Here is a 19802-nt window from a genome sequence, read left to right as displayed (position 1 = left end):
TTAAGCATTTATTAAGGAGAATAAGAATTTGGTAGAGAGAAAAAGGCCTAGATTCCTATCTATTAAAGGGAGAGCACATTTCTAGCTCCGCTCTCCACCAGAGTCCAAAGGGAAGAGAGTGAGACCGAAAGCGAGCGCCAGTCTCTTCCTTCCTCCTCCCACTAGCCCACGTCACTTCCTGACGCCAAAGAAAAGACTCCTGGTCTTGCCCTCAAAGACCTTCGCTTCATGGGTGGAACTCTTCTACAGTAAGTTTCCAGCAGGTGGCGTCATTCCAATCGTTACACAGATAATGCTTGTTTTTGGTTTTAGATAGATACTCCTTTTCATTTTAAGAAAAGTTCCATTTAAATATTTTACATAACTACACATGTATAACCTATATCAGACTGCTTACTGTCTCAAGGAGATGGCAGGGCAGAGAGAGAGGAATAGAATTTGGAACTCCAAACTTTAAAAAAAAATGAATGTTAAGAAATACTTTTATATGTAATTGGGAACAATAAATATTATTATTTAAAAATAAAATAAAATGAATAGAAAGGAGAAAATTTTCATTTATTCCTTAGCTTTCTTTGTGATGTGGATGATGTATTCTGTCAAAAGCTTTTTTTGCATCTATTGATATAATCATGTGATTTTTGATGTTTTTTAAAATGTAGTTAATTATGTTTATAGATTTCCTAATAACAAACCAGCCCTATATTCCTGGTATAAATCCCATCTCATCATAGTGTGTGATCTTTGTGATACATTGCTGTAGTCTCCTTGCTAATATTTTATTTAAAATTTTTGTATTAATATTCATTAGGGAAACTGGTCTATAGTTTTCTCTCCCTGGCTTTGGTATCAAAACTGTGAGAGCCAAATTGGATATATAGAACATTAATCTCTCCCTTTAAACTTTATATATATATATATATATATATATATATATATATATAAAAGGGAAAGTTTAAAGGGAGAGATTAATGTTATATATATATATATATATATATATATATATATATATATATATATATATATATATATATATATATCACAGACCAATAAGAAAGAAAGAGCCACTGAGCTTTAATCTGTGAGGGATCAGTTGTTGTTTTTATTGCTTGGGAATTAATTAGACAACAAGAGCTGAAACCAATTAGGGAAATAAGGAAGGAGAAATACAAATGAATAATCTTAGATCTAAGCTTAGTCTATTCCTTTATAAAACTCACTGAATCCCAAACTGCCTGCCAGACCATGAACCCCTGAAAAGACCAAACACCAAACCACGTGCACTCCTTTCAATCCCGCTCCATCGCTGTTAAGTTCAACACCAGAGAGAGAGAGAGAGCTTCCATTCCTGCCCTCACTTTTAAGTTGGCATCCCGGAAGTTCCTCACGTTCTCCTCCCCAAAAGGGAGGTCCTTCAAAAGCCACTTCAGTAGCATGCGCAATCTCTCAAATGATTCAGCTAAAACTTCTGATATTAATCTTTACCACAAATAATTTTTACCACATTACCCCCTTTGTTTTATTTGAAAAACGAATGAGTTTGCTCAATGAAACAGCCAAAAATAACATCCTATGCTAACTAACAGTATGTTAATATCAATATAGAAAAGGGAGAGAGAAAAGTTTTGTCCAGGGGGCAGTCCCTCATGAATGTGACGCTTTGACATTGGTCTTGCAGAGGGAGGGCCTCTGCAGAGAGCACATGTTACAGATGATATATAATAACAGAAGGAGATAACAAAAACCAACAAAACAAAACTGTTCATATAGAGTCTCTGAGTTCTCTTGTCTTCTTGAAGTGGTAAGATGTCATCAGGAGGAAGCTGGATTCTGGTCTGGAAAACTGGGCTCTGGACTCTGGACTGGAAAGCTGGATTCTCTTCTTTAACTGTTTGAATTGCTGGATTTTTTTTACTAAACCTTAGCACAGCATTGTCAATGTTCAAATTAATAAATTCCATTACATTCCCTCCTTTATATAATAGAGGGTTGAGGTAGTTATGCAATCTATAACACTTCTTACCACCATGTGTCTGGATCAAAGCCAAATTTAGTAATGTGTTCATGACACCTGGAAAATGTTATGGAAAGGTTATCATACCACATCTGATGGCTTAAAGACTGCCAGTGATTGTGTTAGGCCACAGGTGATTAGACTGAGTGAGACAAAAAGAAAACAAGTTTAGTTAAATTAGGTTATATTAGGAGGGAGAGAGGATGAAACTGGACTGTGTCTAGCAATTGTGCTCTACATAATCACCATCATAAGCAAACCATGGAGTCTAGCAAAAGCTACAATCATATCATTTCCTCCCCACCTTCCAAGTTTCTTTAATTCATCAACATATTCTTCAAAAGGAGAGTCATTTATTCTAAAAGACTCAAACTCAGTTCTATGGTTAAGCATATAAGAAGCAGATTCTTGTCTGTGTCTGAAATGATTCCTACAGTGACCTTGTAGCTGATCCCCTAAAGCCCTAAAAAGGCAATTTCCATCTCCCAATACTTATGGAGACTGAGTCCCAAGGCATGTAACTGTCAGTGGGACTATCAAATGGGAACCGTCTCTTGCCCCAGGGCTCTCTTTGCTCTTTAACAGTTGCTATTGTTAGGGTTTTTTGCTCTTTAGTGGCTACTTGAATTTTATCTGAAATCTCTTTACCTATGAATGGTGCAGGCTTTACATGAGAACAATGAATCCAAGAGCAACTAAAGAAGCACAGTCATGCAATGGCTCCCTTGAGAGTGGTAAGTTAGGGAGTAGTGTTGCTGGGTTAAGGACTGTACAGTGTTTTAGAGTGATATTTTCATTGCCTAACAGGGTTACTTTATACTTAGCCAGCCTTTGATATGAAAAGGCTTGTGTCCTGTGATGTAGTAAGAGAGCCTCTACTTCGTGAGGGCATTGTACAATTAGAGGGTTACCTAGGACCAAATCAGAGGCTTTTTCTACCAAAAGGGCTATGGCCGCCACTGCCCTAAGGCAAGGTGGTACCCCAGACACTACAGGGTCCAGCTGGGTTGAATTGTAGGCTATGGGGCATTGGTTTGTCCCCAGTGATTGAGTCAGAACTCCAGAAGCCACCCCACTTTGTTCATGCACAAAGAGAGTGAAGGGCTTACTGTAATCTGGGAGTCCTGCAGCAGGTGCTGATAACAATGCCCGTTTTAATTCTGTTATGGCTGAGAGATGCTGGGGATCCAACTGTAAAGTGTCTGGGACACTTGTTGCCTAACAGGGTTGTGCAGCTCTAGTATTAAGTGATGGCAGTGAGTAAAAATGGTGGCACTCTTCCCTTTGGCTATATTATAGGCTTGTGTAAGAGCCACAAGCCTCTACTTCATGAGGGCATTGCACAATTAGAGGGTTACCTAGGACCAAATCAGAGGCTTTTTTTACCAAAAGGGCTGTGGCCGCCACTGCCCTAAGGCAAAAATGTGGTAAAAATTATTTGTGGTAAAGATTAATATCAGAAGTTTTAGCTGAATCATTTGAGGGATGGTGCATGCTACTGAAGCTGCTTTTGAAGGACCTCCCTTTAGGGGAGGAGAACGTGAGGAACTTCTGGGACGCCAACTTAAAAGTGAGGGTAGGAATGGAAGTTCTCTCTCTCTGGTGGCGAACTTAGCAGCGATGGAGCGGGATTGAAAGGAGTGCACGTGGTTTAGTGTTTGGTCTTTTCAGGGGTTCATGGTCTGGTGGGCAGTTTGGGATTTGGTGAGTTTTATAAAGGAATAGACTAAGCTCATTTGTATTTCTCCTTCCTTATTTCCCTAATTGGTTTCAGCTCTTGTTGTCTAATTAATTCCCAAGCAATAAAAAAAAAAAACCAACTGATCCCTCACAGATTAAAGCTCAGTGGCTCTTTTTTTCTTATTGGTCTGTGATATATACATATATATATAAGGGAAAGTTTAAAGGGGGAAATTAATGCTCTGTATATCCAATATGGCTCTCACAAAGCCATATTTGTATCATAGCCAAAATTTGATAGGATTCACTTATCTATTTTTTCAAATAGTTTATGTAGTATTGGAATCAATTTTTTATTGGTGACACATCCACCCTTTTCATTTTTGATACTGGTAATTGTGTTTTCTTCTCTTTTAAAGAAAATCAGATTAACCAATGGTTGGTCTATTTTATTGGTTTCTTTCATAAAGCCAGTTCCTGGTTTTATTTATTATTTCTGTAGGTTTTTTAACTTTCAATTTTATTAATCTTTCCAGAATTTCTATTTGGGTGTTTGATTAGATATTTTCAAAGTTTTTTAGTTGCATGTTCAGTTCATTGACCTGATGTTTCCCTCTTTTACTGATGTAAGTGTTTAGAGTTATAGATTTCCCCCTAAGTACTGCTGTGATGAGTAAAATTAAATGTGTGGTTACCTTATTTTTGTCCCAAGTTTAGGGAAAATTAACTGGAGTTTCTAATATATTTGTTACTTAAAAATTAGAAGCTTTTGCACCAGTTTTGGGACATTAAGCATTTATTAAAGCATACCAAGTACTAGTAAAAAGAGAACACCTATGTCAGAAAGTTAAAAGGCCTATCTAGCCTAGAGCTCCAGCCTGGCCTGGTTCTTCCTCCAAGTCCTCCACTATGAGCCTCTTCAAGAGACAAACTGCCCGTTGCAGTTCCCTCTCAGTCTGGAGGAGAGGAGGTCCATACACACTTCTTCAAGCTAATTGGCTAGCATCTACCAAATCCATTGGTTCACTGGACTTGAGGATGGCCCCATGTTGAGGTCAGAGTCCACAGCCTCTAAGAACAACCCTTCTTGAGAGTCAGGCAGGTGTGGTTTTAATTGAATTAACTTTAAGAGAGTTAATCAGCAAAGTCAGTCAATCTCAGCCAATCCAATCAATCCAAATCAATCCAAATCAATCAATCCCCTCTAGCTGGGGCCTTTGGGCATTCCAAAACCCATTATTTTCTCACATTGCTTTGAGTGCTTCCTATAAGTTTTGGTATGTTGTCATTATATTTAATGAAATTATTGTTTCTTTGATTTGTTCTTGGATCTGTTCATTCTTTAAGATAAAATTATTTAGTTTCTAATTGATTTCTTCTGGGGTTTTTTTTGGGGGGGACAATGAGGGTTAAGTGACTTGCCCATGGTCACACAGCTAGTAAGTGTCAAGTGTCTGAGGCTGGATTTGAACTCAGATCCTCCTGAATCAAGGGCTGGTGCTTTGTCCACTGTGCCACCTAGCTTCCCTGTCTAATTAATTTTAAATCTATGCTTCCAAAGCCCTTTATTTAATGTAATTATGGTCCCAAAAAGGTACATTTAATGTTTCTGCTTTTCTACATTTATTTGTGAGGTGTTTGTGTCCTAATAATAAAGGGTCAATTTTTAAAATTCACTTAATAGTGTTTTATTTTTTTCCAATTTCATGTTAAGATAGTTTTAAACATTCATTTTTGTAAGATTTTGAGTTCCAAAAATTTCCCCTCCCACCCTTACTTTTCCCCTCTCCAAGACATCAAGTAAACTGATGTAGGTTATACAAGTACAATCATGTTAAACATATTTCCACGTTAGTCATGTTGTAAAAGAAGGGAACAAAAGGGAAAACCATGAGAAAGGAAAACCAAAAAAAGGGAAAATAGTATGCTTCAATCTGCATTCAGACTCCATAGGTCTTTCTCTGGATATGGATAGCATTTTCCATCATGAATCTTTTGGATTTTTCTTGGATTATTGTATTGCTGAAAAGAGCTAAGTGTATCATTGTTCTGTTTTTTAATTATTGTTGCTAAACCAGAGTTTTAAAATTATTTGCTACTTATATATTAATGGCTATTGCACCCATTTTGGCAGTAAGTATTTATTGTTAATTAATATTATATATACCAGTAAAAAATTGACTATCTGGCAGCTAGCAGGTAGGAGAAAAGGCCCCAGAGCCATGCTGTCTCACAGCATGTGGTTTCAAGGAGAGTTCAGAAGTCCTACATTACCTACATTGTCCTAAGAGGGAAAAGCATGCACCAAGCAACAGCATTCTGAGCCAAGAGAATGGGTCCAGGAAGCCAAGATCACCAAGATGGCAACCCTCCAGTGGCTGAGGCTTTTATCCTCTTTTGATAGAGGTGGCTCACTATATATTGATCAAAGCTAATTGGTTAGCATTATTCAAATCCATTGGTTGGTGTGACTTGAGGGTGGTCCAAATTAAAATGAGCTCTATGATGACATCATGATGTAATGACCTAATGGGAGGGACCCTGGGCAAAGAGTGAAGTCTAGTCTTTAGGTAAGGTTTAATCCCATCAGTCCTCTTAGCTAAACAAAAGAATCAATCTCCATCTCTATTGTACCTTTGGACTGGCCCTGAACAAGATTAAAACTTCCTCAAGAATTAAACTTTCTGAAGTGGGGGGGGGGCAGGGATAAAGGGGCTGAAACTAATCTTGGTCCCCCCAAGAAACTCATTATTAATAATTATTTTCTCACATAGTCATTGCACAAAGTTGCTGTTACTGAATACAGTGTTCTGATTCTGTTCACTTCACTCAGCATCAGTTTTACATGGTCAGTTTTGGTGAAGATGCCATGCACAGATGAGAAAAAGGTATTTTACCCATTCCTGCCCCACCACTTTTATTCCCATTCAGTTTTCTCCAGAGATCTATCATATCTAACTTATCTAAAATTCTATTGATCTTCTTAACTTCTTTATTTATTTTATGATTACATTTATCTAATTCTGAAAGGGAAAAGTTGATGTTTTCCAATAGTATAGTTTTATTGTCTATTTCCTTCTGTCACTTACTTAACTTTTCCTTTAAGAATTTGGATGCTATGCTATTTGGTATATATGTGTAGTATTGATATTACTTCATCATCTATGGTACATTTTTTTAAAAAATAAACATTTTTATTTAAAGTTTTGAGTTCCAAATTCTATCCCTCCTTCTTTCCCTCCCTTCCCCCAATAGGTTATATATGTGCAATTATGTAGAACATTTTCATATTAGTAACTTTATATAAGAAAACTTGAATAAGAGAAAAAATGAAAGAAAAAAGTGAAAAATAGCATGCTTCAGTCTGTGTTCAATCAATATCAGTTCTTTCTATGGAGGTGGATAGTATGCTTCATCATTGGTCCTTTAGTCTTGTTTCACTGGATTGGTCTTAGATTATTGTATTGCTGAGAATAGTTGTCATTCACAGTTATTCATTGAATAATATTGCTGTCACTATGTACAATACTCTCCTGGTTCTGCTCACTTCACTGTACACCAATTCATATAAGTCTTTCCAGGCCTTTCTGAAATCATCCTTCTTGTCAATTTCTTATAGCACAATAATATTCCATCACCATCATATACCACAACTTGTTTAGCCATTCTCAACTGATGGGCATTCCTTTGATTTCCAATTCTTAGGCATCAAAAAGAGAGGTGGTAGGATTGGGAAATACTATGATTAGATGGAAGCCATAAATGGAAGACTAGAAATGACTGGCTCTTTTTTTTTTACACCATATGTAGACCATACATGCAACCAAAATAAGAACAATTCCAGAGGTTATAGGCCACCATGTATTGTTTAAGTTTGTTGTTGGAGTACCTGCAATGAAAGAAAATAAAAAATGATAAACGGACCCTGCACTGGGAATCCTGAGACCTGTATTTGTATCCCTGCTGGGCCAACAAGTTGCTATACTACTTTGGGCAAATCATTTCATTTCTCTGGGTCTTAGCTTCCTCATTTGTAAAATAAAGGTAATGACAATAAGGTCTTTTTCCAGCTCAAATGTTCTATGGTTCCATGAACCAGGAAGGGTAAGGACTTGGTGGGGAAATTTGTCCATCTAAAATATACCCTTCCTCTTTGATTCTTTACCAGCCCCTTGACTTGCCATTCATAAAATAGTGTATGATAATTGTAGAACAAGTTCACTTTTTGGCATGGAGTTCTTCACTGTGCCCCAAAATGTGATTGGGCTACTTCGATAAGAAAGTAAAGCATATCTTTAAAAATTCAAAGAAATGTTGGAGAAGCTGTGGAAAAATTGGAACACTAATGCATTGTTGGTGGAGCTGTGAACTGATCCAACCATTCTGGAGAGCAATTTGGAATTATGCCCAAAGGGCTAGAAAGCTGTGCATACCCTTTAACCCAGCAATACCACTTTTGGGTCTTTTTCCCAAGGAGATCATAGAAAAGGGAAAAGGACCCTCATGTTCAAAAATATTTATAGCTGCTCTTTTTGTGGTGGCAAGGAATTGGAAATTGAGGGGTTGTCCATCAGTTGGGGAATGGCTGAACAGGTTGTGGTATATGAATGTAATGGAATTCTATTGTGCTGTAAGAAACGATGAGCAGGAGGAGTTCAGAGAAACCTGGAAGGACTTGCATGAACTGATGATGAATGAGATGAGCAGAACCAGAAGAACATTATACACAGTATCACCAACATTATGTGTTGATCAACTGTGATAGACTGGATTCTTCTCACCAATACAATGGTACAAGAAAGTTCCAGGGGTCTCATGATGGAAAAGGCTCTCCAAATCCAGAAAAAAAAACAAACTGTGGAATATGGATGCTGATTGAACCATACTATTTCTTTTGGTTTTGGTGCTGTTGTTTTTCTATTTTGAGTTTTTTTCTTATTGCTCTGATTCTTCTCTTATAGCATGACTGATGCAGAAATATGTTTAATGTTGTTTTATATATATGTATATATAACCTATATCGTATTGCCTGCTGTCTAGGGGAGGCGGGGAGGGAGGGGAGGGAGCGAGAAAAATTTGAAATTGGAAATCTTATATAAACAAATGCTGAAAACTATCTCTACATGTAACTGGAAAATAATAAAATACTTTTATTTTTTAAAATTCAAAGAAAATTGGGATATTGCTGGGGTGTAGGAGATGATGCGCCAATTGACTTGGAAAGGCATGGAAAGACTTGGATGCGTGAAGGAAGATGCTATCCACTTTCAGAAATATAGATGATGAGTGGAAATAAGCATAGTGTGGTCTTACATATATGTATATGAGAGTATGTGTATAGGTTATGTATGTATATATGTATTTATGTATGTATATATGTATTTATGTATGTATGTATCCATCTACCTATCTATTCATGCTTAATTGTAGCCTTCTTTAGGGTGGGGAGGGGGGAGGGAGAGGGGAAAAATAAAAAAGTAAAACAGCAGAGAAAAAAGAAAACCAACAAAGAGGCAAAGAAAAGCTGGGCGTATGTAGTATTTAGTATATAGATTTTCTTGTTTGTCCTTGGAAATGTATTCTGCTATGTACATAGCAACATTTTTTCTTTTACTATTTTGTATTTAAGTTTAAAATTTTAAAAACTTAAAATAAAATTTTTTAAAATTAAAAAATACAGTTAGAAATAATGTAGAGACAGCACTTGGGAGACCAAAGAATTAGCAGAAATGAATATAAAGAAATCTCAATGTGAGTGCTTATTTTTTAGGCCTTTGTTTGGAAATGGCAGATTTAAGCAGATAAATGCTACTAGTTGATAGTAGCCAGGATATGCCAAGATAAGCCCTAATATAATCCATCCCGTTAGGTAGTGGTATGCTTTGTATGTGTCTGTAGCAACTGGGCTCATAGGGGCGTAGGTGGAAACAACCAACATAAATTCCTCCTGAGGTGCACCATATTTCACTAGTGTCTAGGGTGGGAGAACCAAACTCATAGTATCATAGCTGGACTTCATATACCTGATATCATTGCCTTAGAGTCTAGATTCCTAGACTTAGGTTGTGTCTTATTGACTGGCCAAGCAAGGAGAATGTAAGGGAGTTCTTATTTTGGAGAGAGGACGGTGTGGCCAAAATCCTACATTTAGAGTTAGAAGACCTTGGTTCAAATTTTGACCCTCACACCAATGAGCTGTTTCCCCTTTCTTACTCTCAGTTTCATTATCTATCAAGTGGTAATGTGGATAATAATATTTATTTAGCCTGCCTCAGGAGGTTGTTGTGGGAAAAGTAAACTGTGAACCTTAAAGTGCTTTAAAAAGTTAATTATTATCTCAAAGAGACAAGGTTTGGGATCCTGCATCATATTTCTGATCTCCCTGCCAGGTCCTTTCTCAAATGCCACTGGGATTGCAATTGTTACCCTAAACAGAAAGAAGAATTTAAAAAGTTGTCAGCTCCCTCTGACCCATTCTTCCAGAACTCACCTGAGATTTCTTTCATGATGGCACTGGTATAGCAAGTTTTTGAACAAAATTCTTGGGAGCCCTTCTCATCAACAACTTCACAGCAGGGTGGATTACTGTCAAAACTATCATCCCAAAGTTGTGAGCTGCTGAGATTGAAGAGGCCACTGGCATCCTGATCAGATGTGTATTCTGTCTCCTCTGCTGGCAGGTCATTGGACCACCTGATTCTCCTCCCTGACTTTACCCGGGCTGCTCGGCAGATCAGGTTACCGTTTTCCTTGTATATAGTAGGAGATCCTGGAAGAAGCAGAATCATATGAGGACAAATAAATGCCAGGAGGAGTCACCATCAGGAGGAGCAGGAAGTATTGGACAAGGGACTCAGACATCAATGAACTGAAGAAATCCACTCCCATTCTAGCACTATATAAATACTTTAAGGTTTGCAAATACTTTACATACATTATTTCTTTTGATCCTCACAACAATCCTGTCTATAAAGTGGATGTTATTGTTATCACCATTTTACAGATGAGAAAACTAAGGCTTTTCCCAGGTCCAGTGCTCTATCCACTGCATCACCTAGCTGCCTTCAAGAAGCTCACAATGTCCATTTCTAGGTCTTGCCATAAGCTTGGTCTAGTGGGAAAGGTAATGACTTGGGTCCTCGTCTAAGCTGGAACTCATTGTGTGACTTTTGGATTCACTAAGTCCCTCCCTCCCCCTGCCCTACTAACATTTACAGAATGTTTACTATGTGCCAGGTACATATAGAGGCACCTAGGTGGCTCAGTGAAGAGAGCGCTGGGCCTGGAGTCAAGAAGGCCTGAGTTCAAATCCAGCCTCAGGTACTTACTAGCTATGTGACCCTGGACAAGACACTTAACCTCTGTTTGCTTTTATCCACTGGAGAAGGAAATAGCCAACCACTCCAGCATCTTTGTCAAGAAAACCCCATGAGGGGCAGCTAGGTGGCGCAGTGAATAGAGCACTGGCCCTGGAGTCAGGAGTACCTGAGTTCAAATCCGGCCTCAGACACTTAACACTTACTAGCTGTGTGACCCTGGGCAAGTCACTCAACCCCAATTGCCTCACTAAAAAAAAAAAAAGAAAGAAAGAAAGAAAGAAAGAAAGAAAGAAAGAAAACCCCATGGACAGTATTGGTGTGCTATGATCCATGGGATCAGGAAGAGTTGCACACAACTAAAAAACAATGTGCCAGGCACTGTGCTAAGCTCTTTACTATTATTATTTCATTTGGTCACATAACAATTTAATAAATTTTAATAAAAAAAAATTGGTCACAAAACAATTTAATGTAATAATAATTAACTCATTATGTGACTTTGTACAAGTGACTTTGCCTCCCTGAGCCTTGCTTTGTTCATATGTAAAATGAGGGGGTCGTCTTAGGTGATCTCCAAAGTCCCTTCCAGCTTTGAAATTCTGTGAGTCTGTGAATGAGAAGATGTGACCCTTACTCTTGAGGAGATTTCCAATTTTATTGTGCAGACAGAAACACCACCACAAAATGGTTTCGAAACATTTGCAAAGTACTATATTCATGCAATGGCCCCTCAAGGAGGAATAGGAGTTAGCCAATGAAGGCTTCCAGATCAGCATGGCATGGAGGGAGAACACTTGATCTGGAGTCAGAGGATCTGACCTTGCCACTTACTCCCTAGCGACTATTGCACAAGTCACCTTGACCCTCTGGTCTATCCTACCTGTAAGAAAATAATGGGCTTTGCCATGCCCAAAGGCCACAGATTAATTAGATTGATTGGATTGACTGAGATTGACTGACTTCACTGATTAACTTACTTAAAGTTAGTTCAATTGAAACCACACCTGCCTGGCCCTCAAGAGGATATTGTTCTCAGAAGCTGTGGACTCTGACCTCAACATGGGACCACCCTCACATCCAGTGAACCAATGGATTTGGGTGATGCTAGCCAATTAGCTTGAAGCAGGGTAGAAGGACTGTCTCTCCTTGGAAGGCAGAGGAAACTTCCTCTCTCACTTCATCTCTGGAACAGCTGAGTGGTAGAGGACTTGAGGAAGAAGGAGGACAGGCTGGAACTCTAGGCTAGATAGGCCTTTCTTAGCTTTCTGACCCAGGTGTTCTCTTTTTCACTAATAAATGCTTAATGCCCCAAACTGGTGCTAAAGCTTCTAATTTATAAACAAACCCTAGCTAGTTTTCCCTATACTTGGGACAGGAATAAGGTGACAACACATTTAATTTTACACATCACATACCTGATGTGTTTTCATAACTGAGCTTGTTCCAAGATAATTTGTTTATTTCTTGGGAGAATGGAGATTGCTGTGGAGATGTCTTTTGACTTAGAAAAATGTACTGGTATAGGGGCAGCTAGGTGCCACAGTAGATAGAGTACTGACCCTGAAGTTTGGAGGACCTGAGGTCAAATCCAGTTTCAGACACTTACTTACTAGCTGTGTGACCCTGTGCAAGTCACCTAACCCTGATTACCTCCCCTAAAAAAATGAGCTGACAGGTCTGTTATACCCATTTTCTCCTTTTCTCTCCTTTGCTCTCATACCTTTCTTCAAGAACTGGAGGGTGGGAGTAAAGGCACCTCTCCTCTCCTTCCCACCTAGGAGTCAATAGTACTTGCCTTTTGGCAGAACCACCCAGCAAGCACTTCCCTTCCCAGGTAGCCTAAATGGGGGAAGTTCCAAGACCTCAATTTCCTTATTCAGCTTCTGCTTTTCCATTTTCTTTTCTGAACACACAAGTCAGAGACCAAAGAATCAAGAGTGGACTTTCCTATCTCCAGAGATTGCAGGATCAAAGATTGAGAGCCAAATGGGATTTTAGAAGTCATCTAGTCTAACCCTTTTGTTCTATAGATAGGAAAAGGATGATGGGGGTGGGGGTGGGGTTAGATGACATGTCCAAGGCCACACAGGTAGTAGTAAGTGGCAGAGACAGGATTTGCACCCTAATTCCAAATCGCTATTTCTTCTTATGTTACTAATTTTCCTCTGATGGCAGCAACATCTGGGCAGTAGCAGAATATCAAGACTTCCTGTAGAAGTACATGGCAGAAGGAGATATGTGCTTGTCTGTGTGACTCAAGAAGGGAATCCTTGTCTGTGGACCACAACCTCCTGTGCACAAGGTGAGGCATCTTGATTTCCCAGGTCTTTTCTAAGAGAGAAGGGAAATTTCTTGGATAGTGCCAGCTTTGGGTTTTGCCTTAAGGGTAACCCCAATCTCAAAGTTTTTGAATGGGATCTTCTAGAGGGAAGAGAGGTGTTCTTGAGTAGTATGCATCTTGGATAAAGAAAAGGCTCACCCACATTCCACCTACCCCCACCCCCACACACAGCTGGAGAAGCAGCAACAAAAGGATTAAAGCCATGCCTAGAAGGGCAACCGGTCAGGACCTTATTCTCTTCCCCCTAGTTTATCACCCTTGACTTTATAGTGAATTATTTGGACAATTTGTGATGGGAAGAGAAAGGCCTTTCCAGACCCTTCCAAGTATGTTTACCTTCAAGGGGGCTCAAATAGTAAGGAGTACTATGAATCCAGGAGGGACTGTGTGGGACCCTGTGGGAGAGCTAGGGATCTACTACAATGTTGGTCTGCGGCCTTGATGGCAAACCTAAGTTCACTTCCCTTCTTTTTTATTTTATACTTTCTTTTAATGGTGGGGCAATGAGGGTTAAGTGACTTGCCCAGGGTCACACAACTAGTAAATGTCCAGCATCTGAGGCTGGATTTGAACTCAGGTCCTCCTGAATCCAAGGCCAGTGCTTTATCCACTGCATCACCTAGCTGCCCCCTACTTCATTTCCCTTCTAAGGAGAACTTATGGACTATTGTAAGTAATTTAAGTGTTTTCCATATTTGTTTATGTATTCTTGTGAATCCTTTATGTCATTTGCCTTTTCTGCATGGTAAAATAAAGACTGTATCCAATATATATCTACTATCTTGAGTGCTTATGTGGGAATTAGAGGCCCAGGTAGTTATATTTGTGCAAGCTAAGACATGAACATATCTAGATATTTCCTGCTATAAACTCTGGATAGGAATATGAGTCAAAGAGGAAATGGCCTTTAGGAGAGGTTCAGTTGTTCAGTCATTTTTCAGTTGTGTCTGAGTCTTCGTGACCTCATTTTATGGTTTTCTTGGCAAAGATACTAGAGTGGTCTGCCATTTCCTTCTCCAGCTCATTTTATAAATGAGGAAACTGAGGCAAGCAGGGTTAAGTGACTTGCCCAGAGTCACACAGATAACAAGCATTTGAGGTCATATTTGAACTCATGAAGATGTCTTCCTGATTCCAAGCTCAGTGCTCTATCCACTGTGCCACCTAGCTGCAGAACAAGTACAGAATCACAAACTGACAGCCTGAATCACATAAAGCTGCCCAGCTCTTAGAACACCAGTGTCAAAAGTCCTTCTGTCCAAATCTCATTACTGTTAAAATTTTTTCAATCTCAAAGGCACCTCTAAAGACTCTCTGACCACAAGCATGCTGATGGACTTCTTGGCAATACCAGAAACAGTTAGGTAGCATAATAAATAGAGAGGTGGACCTGGGGTCTGGAAAACCTGAATTCAAGTCCAGCTTCAGACACTTACTAGCTATACAACCTTGGGCAAGTCACTCAACCCCTTTTTTGTCTCAGTTTTCTCATCTTTAAAATGGGGATAATAATAGCACCTCTCTCCCAGAGTTGTGAGGATAAAATGAGATGTTTATAAAGTCCTTTTGCAAACTTTAAAGTACTGTGTAAATGACTAGCCAGCTTTAATTATAAGAAATCTAGTCATCAGGGATGGGGGTGGGGTTGTCACAGCTAAACTGCAAGGTTCTGTTCATTGCTTTCTGAAGGGGTTGGACTTGTGTCATTCCAGGAGAACAATGACACCAAAATAAGGGGGGGGGGGTTAGATGGATGGTTACACAACCACTTATGGCATTCATTCCCAATGCCTCACTCCCAGACCTTATAGGGATATTGGCCTAATCGAGAATGCAGCTATGTGATTAATGCATGGTCTAGGTCTTGATTATCTGAGGCTTTCAAATGACTCAGTATGTCAAGGAGGGAATTTTTCCCCTTGAAGTAAATATCTGTCTATTGCTTTAAATAGTTAGATGTCTGAGAAGACACTCCCACAACCAGGACAACCATTTATATCTGTCCTATCTTTGAGAGATGAAGTGCTATAGAGGATAGAGACTTGGCCTTGGAATCAGGAAGATTTGGGTTCAATTCCTGCCTATATCACAAACTAGTTGTGTGAGAATGGGCAAGTCATTTAACCTGTCAATATCCTCAGGCAACTTTAAGACCACCAGCTGCAAATGAATTGCCCATCAGAAGGGGGAGTTTTTATAGCAAAGAAATCACAGGTCCAGATCTCTCAAAAAATCACCAGTACTATACTTATCTGTATTGCAGTATATAATAATGACATGTAAGCTCTAGGAGGTCAGGGATCTGTCACATCTAAACTCACATTATGCCTACTATATACATATAATAGGTGCTTAATAAATGCTTGTTGGATTGAACAGTTGAACTTCCAACATAAAGAAGATCTTATAATGTTCCCTAACTTTATATATAAAAACCTTCCCATTCCTGACTTTTCCTTACCTGAAACATGCAGGTGAGTGAATTTAATTTGGGACCCTTCTCCTGTAAGAATCCATCGGTAAAATCCATCATGGGAAATTTGGGCATTCTGAATCACCAACTTGGCTACTTGCTCCCCAAACACAAGTTTCATTCCATCCTGAAAGGGAGAATCTCCTACTGTGTTCATGTAGAAGAGTTGTTTTCCAGTGTCTTTCTTGTCCTTAGAACACATCAATGTTATATCATCAAATTTCTTAGTGGTATTGCAGATGATCTCAACCCGGTCATTTTGGCAAACAGATACATTTTCCTGGCACTTGAACGTTGCAAATTCTGCAGTAAATGAACAAATTCCAGAATCATATCATCACCACCACCATCATCATCAACACAATGAGACAAGGGCTAGAGATATCAAGAAACATAAGGCTCTTACCACCTCTTCCCTTTAGGATTTGCTGTGTAATAAGAACACATAAGCTCAGGGTCAAATGGATGATTGGCACAGATATCATGTACTCAAAGCTCAAAGGGCAGAAAGATCATTGAATTTTGGGTTTGGGGCATCTGGCAAAGGCTTCATGGAGTTGACCTTGAATTAGCCTTGAAATATTCTTAGTTACTGACAAACAGGAACATCTTAGAAGCTCCTTAATGAACTGGCCCTGGAGTAAGGAGAACCTAAGTTCAAATATGACCTCAGACACTTGACACTTACTAGCTGTGTGACCCTGGGCAAGTCACTTAACCCCAATTGCCTTAAACATCTGGGGTCATCTCCAGTCATCCCAGATGGCTCTGGAGGAGAGAGTGAGGTTGGTGACTTTGCATTGTCCTCCCTCATTTAAATTCAATTCATTGCAAGTAATGACATTACCCTGATGTCATGGTCCTTTGCCAGAACAAAGGACCAGAGGAATTGATGGATTGTTCTCCAAACATCAGGGCCCAGAGATTCTGCTATGTATTGGTGACACAGCATACCCATCATCAGCCTAAGTGTCTCCAGCTGTTCTACTACAAGGTGGGAACTCCAAGTCTAGACTGTGACCATATTCAACAAGGTACAGCTACAGAAATACTCATTGCTCATTGACAATATTGCTATTATTTTGTATACAGTACATATCACTTTGTATCAGTTCATGTAGTTCTTTCCAGGCTTTTCCGATAGTATCCTGCTCATCTTTTTTTTATATAGTAAACTACATTTATATAGTACTTTAAAGAGAGATTTCCTTACAACACACCCATGAGGTAGATTATTGCAACAACAGTAATAGATAACATTTATATAGTACCTTATATCTGACAAAGAATTTTCTTCATAGTAGCCCAGCAAAGTAAGTACCATAAGTTTTATCATCACCATCATCAATCAGTCCTCATCAATCAATCCTCATCTTCATCCAGTTATCATCAATCCATCCATCAATCAATCGATCATCATCATCTTACAATGCTTGTCTCTGCTTCACATTTTTTTTCATAGTTACTATTGCTAACTGTGTTTCCCTCCACCCACTTAACCCCAAGTGCCTTTTGTTTGTTTGTTTGTTTTGGTTTTTGTTTTTTTTTGGTGAGGCAATTGGGGTTAAGTGACTTGCCCAGGGTCACACAGCTAGTAAGTGTTAAGTGTCTGAGGCCGGATTTGAACTCAGGTCCTCCTGACTCCAAGGCCAGTGCTCTATCCACTGTGCCACCTAGCTTTTAAAAAACATCTTGGACTTGTAACTCATAAGAACTTTCTCAAGTCCAAAATGTGGTGTTTTTTTTAAAGGCACTTGGGGTTAAGTGACTTGCCCATAGTCACATAGCTAGTAAGTTCTGAGGTGAGATTTGAACTCAGGTCAACTTCAGGGCCAGTGCTCCATCCACTGTAACATCTATCTGCCCCAAGGTAAAAATGAGAGATAACTTCAAGCACCAAGAGTATTTATCACCCCTTTTATAAATTTAGCATTTTATTTTTCCCTAGTTACATATAAAAACAATTTTCAGCATTCATTTTAAAAATTGAGTTGCGGGGCAGCTAGGTGGCGCAGTGGATAAAGCACCGGCCTTGGATTCTGGAGTACCCGGGTTCAAATCCGGCCTCGGACACTTGACACTTACTAGCTGTGTGACCCTGAGCAAGTCACTTAACCCCCATTACCCCGAAAAAAAAATTGAGTTGTGAATTCTATCCTTCTCTTCCCACTTCCCTCATTGAGAAGGCAAGCAATTTGGCATAGTTATACATGTATATTCATGAAAAACATATTTCATACTAGTAATGTTGTAAAAGAAAACAGCAAAATAAAAACCCAAGAACAATAAAGCAAAGAAAGGATACTTTGATCTGTATTCAGACTCCATGAGTTCTTTCTCTGTGTATGGATAGCATTTTTCATCCTAAATCCATCAGAGTAGTTTTAGATCATTGTACTGATGAGAATAGCTAAGTCATTCACAGTTGTTCATCGTACAATATTGCTGTTACTGTGTACAATATTCTCCTGGTTCTACTCATTTCGTTTTGCACCAGTTTATGTAAGTCTTTCCAGGTTTTTCTGAGAACACTTAGCTCATCATTCCTTATAGCACAATAGTATTCCATCACAATGATATACCACGAAATTTTCAGCCATTCTCCAATTGATAGGCACCTAATCTATCCTCATTCCTTTGCAGGTCCATGGGTCATTATTTATAATGTGAGATTTCCCCCCACCCCCATATTTCTATTAACTTGGCTAAATTTTTTTGGTCTTCTTTCTTTTGTTCTTTTAATTCTTTGTTATAGAAGATGGTTCTCTTGGGGGCAGACAGGCATGATAGAGAAGGAAATTTAGATAATGGAAAAAAACTACCCATGTGTCTTTGGGCACATCACTTTCTTTTATCTGGACCTCAGTTTCCTCATTTTCCTCATCTATATGATGCACATTATGGAACTCTGCCAAAAGGCTTAGACATGGAAAAAGGAATAGTGGAGACAGGGTACTGGTTGTCAAGTGGTCCCCTTTCTAATATTCTCTAATAATAATATCTTTCTCCTTATTGAATATGCTTATTTATTTTGGATAGACTTTGTATAATTTTTAAAATTAAGTTTTTATTTCCAAAGCAACAATGTAGAACAGAACAAAAATACTTTAAATGATCATGTCAGTTAGTATAAATTTCTATGTAAACTGAAAGTTCAGTCTTTGGCTTTCTCTGTATGCTAACAAAGATGTATTTGAAGGACTGCCATATGTAAAAGGGATTAGATTTCTTCCATTTGGTTCTGGAAGGCAGAACCTGGACAATTGCATAGAAGCTTCAATGTAACTAATAATTAGTAACCAGAGTAACTACTTGTATTCTTAATGTCAGGAAAAACTTTCTATCAATTAGAATTGTATAAAAACATAATAAGCTTGCTTTGGCAGGGGTCAGGTTTCACCTCATTGGAGCTATTCATGCAGAGGTTGCATGGCCCCTTGTCCGGCTCATCATGGTAGGACTATGTCACATATAGGCTAGACTGAGATGGCTACTGAGGTCCCTTCCAAAGACAAAATTATGTGATTCAACTCAATTTAACAAATTTCATTCAGTGCCTAGTGTTTGTTGGGGATACAAAAAACAAACAAAAAAGGAAATAGTATCTGTTCTCAAAAAGCCTACATTCTACTGCTCAAAAGCTAATTGACCCATGGGGTAGGTGGGCGTGGGGTAGTCCAGGCCTGTGATTTCATCCACTGGCCTGTTGTAGCTCCACTAAACATGCTAATTGAACACCTAGCCCAGCCCAAAATTTCATAAGCAGAACTACAAAAAGCTATCACTACAAACTCTAGGCTCCACTGGAAAACATCTTTCCTCTCTCTGATCTGCAAACACCTATTTCTTTTTCTCCCAGAACCCCCTGTCTCCCTCATATACCGCCTTATTTTTTTTTCTTCATATTTTGGTGTTTGCCTTGGTTTCTATTTGATTTCACATTGAGTTGGCTATCCCACTAGTATAAACTCCCAG

At 38.9% G+C, this 19802-nt stretch overlaps 1 protein-coding gene across 2 annotated transcripts in view; it reads right to left on the bottom strand.

The window, feature by feature from the left end:
- Nucleotides 1-2071: 2071 nt before the first annotated feature.
- LOC122753087 overlaps nucleotides 2072-19802 on the bottom strand; it is a 41064-nt gene continuing 23333 nt past the window's right edge. Inside the window, exons 3-5 of one of the 2 annotated variants that reach the window (XM_044000189.1) lie at nucleotides 15816-16130; nucleotides 10185-10463; nucleotides 2072-2156 (exon numbers count right to left, since the gene is read on the bottom strand). In XM_044000189.1, coding sequence (XP_043856124.1) covers nucleotides 2152-2156; nucleotides 10185-10463; nucleotides 15816-16130 — 599 coding nt within the window. In that variant the 3' untranslated portion in view covers nucleotides 2072-2151. Of the gene's footprint in view, nucleotides 2157-7277; nucleotides 7584-10184; nucleotides 10464-15815; nucleotides 16131-19802 lie in introns of those variants that run through there. The other variant, XM_044000188.1, reaches the window with a different exon arrangement.

Source organism: Dromiciops gliroides, chromosome 4, assembly GCF_019393635.1.
Source record: "Dromiciops gliroides isolate mDroGli1 chromosome 4, mDroGli1.pri, whole genome shotgun sequence".
Lineage (NCBI taxonomy): Eukaryota > Metazoa > Chordata > Mammalia > Microbiotheria > Microbiotheriidae > Dromiciops > Dromiciops gliroides.
Note: the sequence above shows the minus strand (reverse complement) of the source record. Positions and strands in the feature narration are given on the sequence as shown.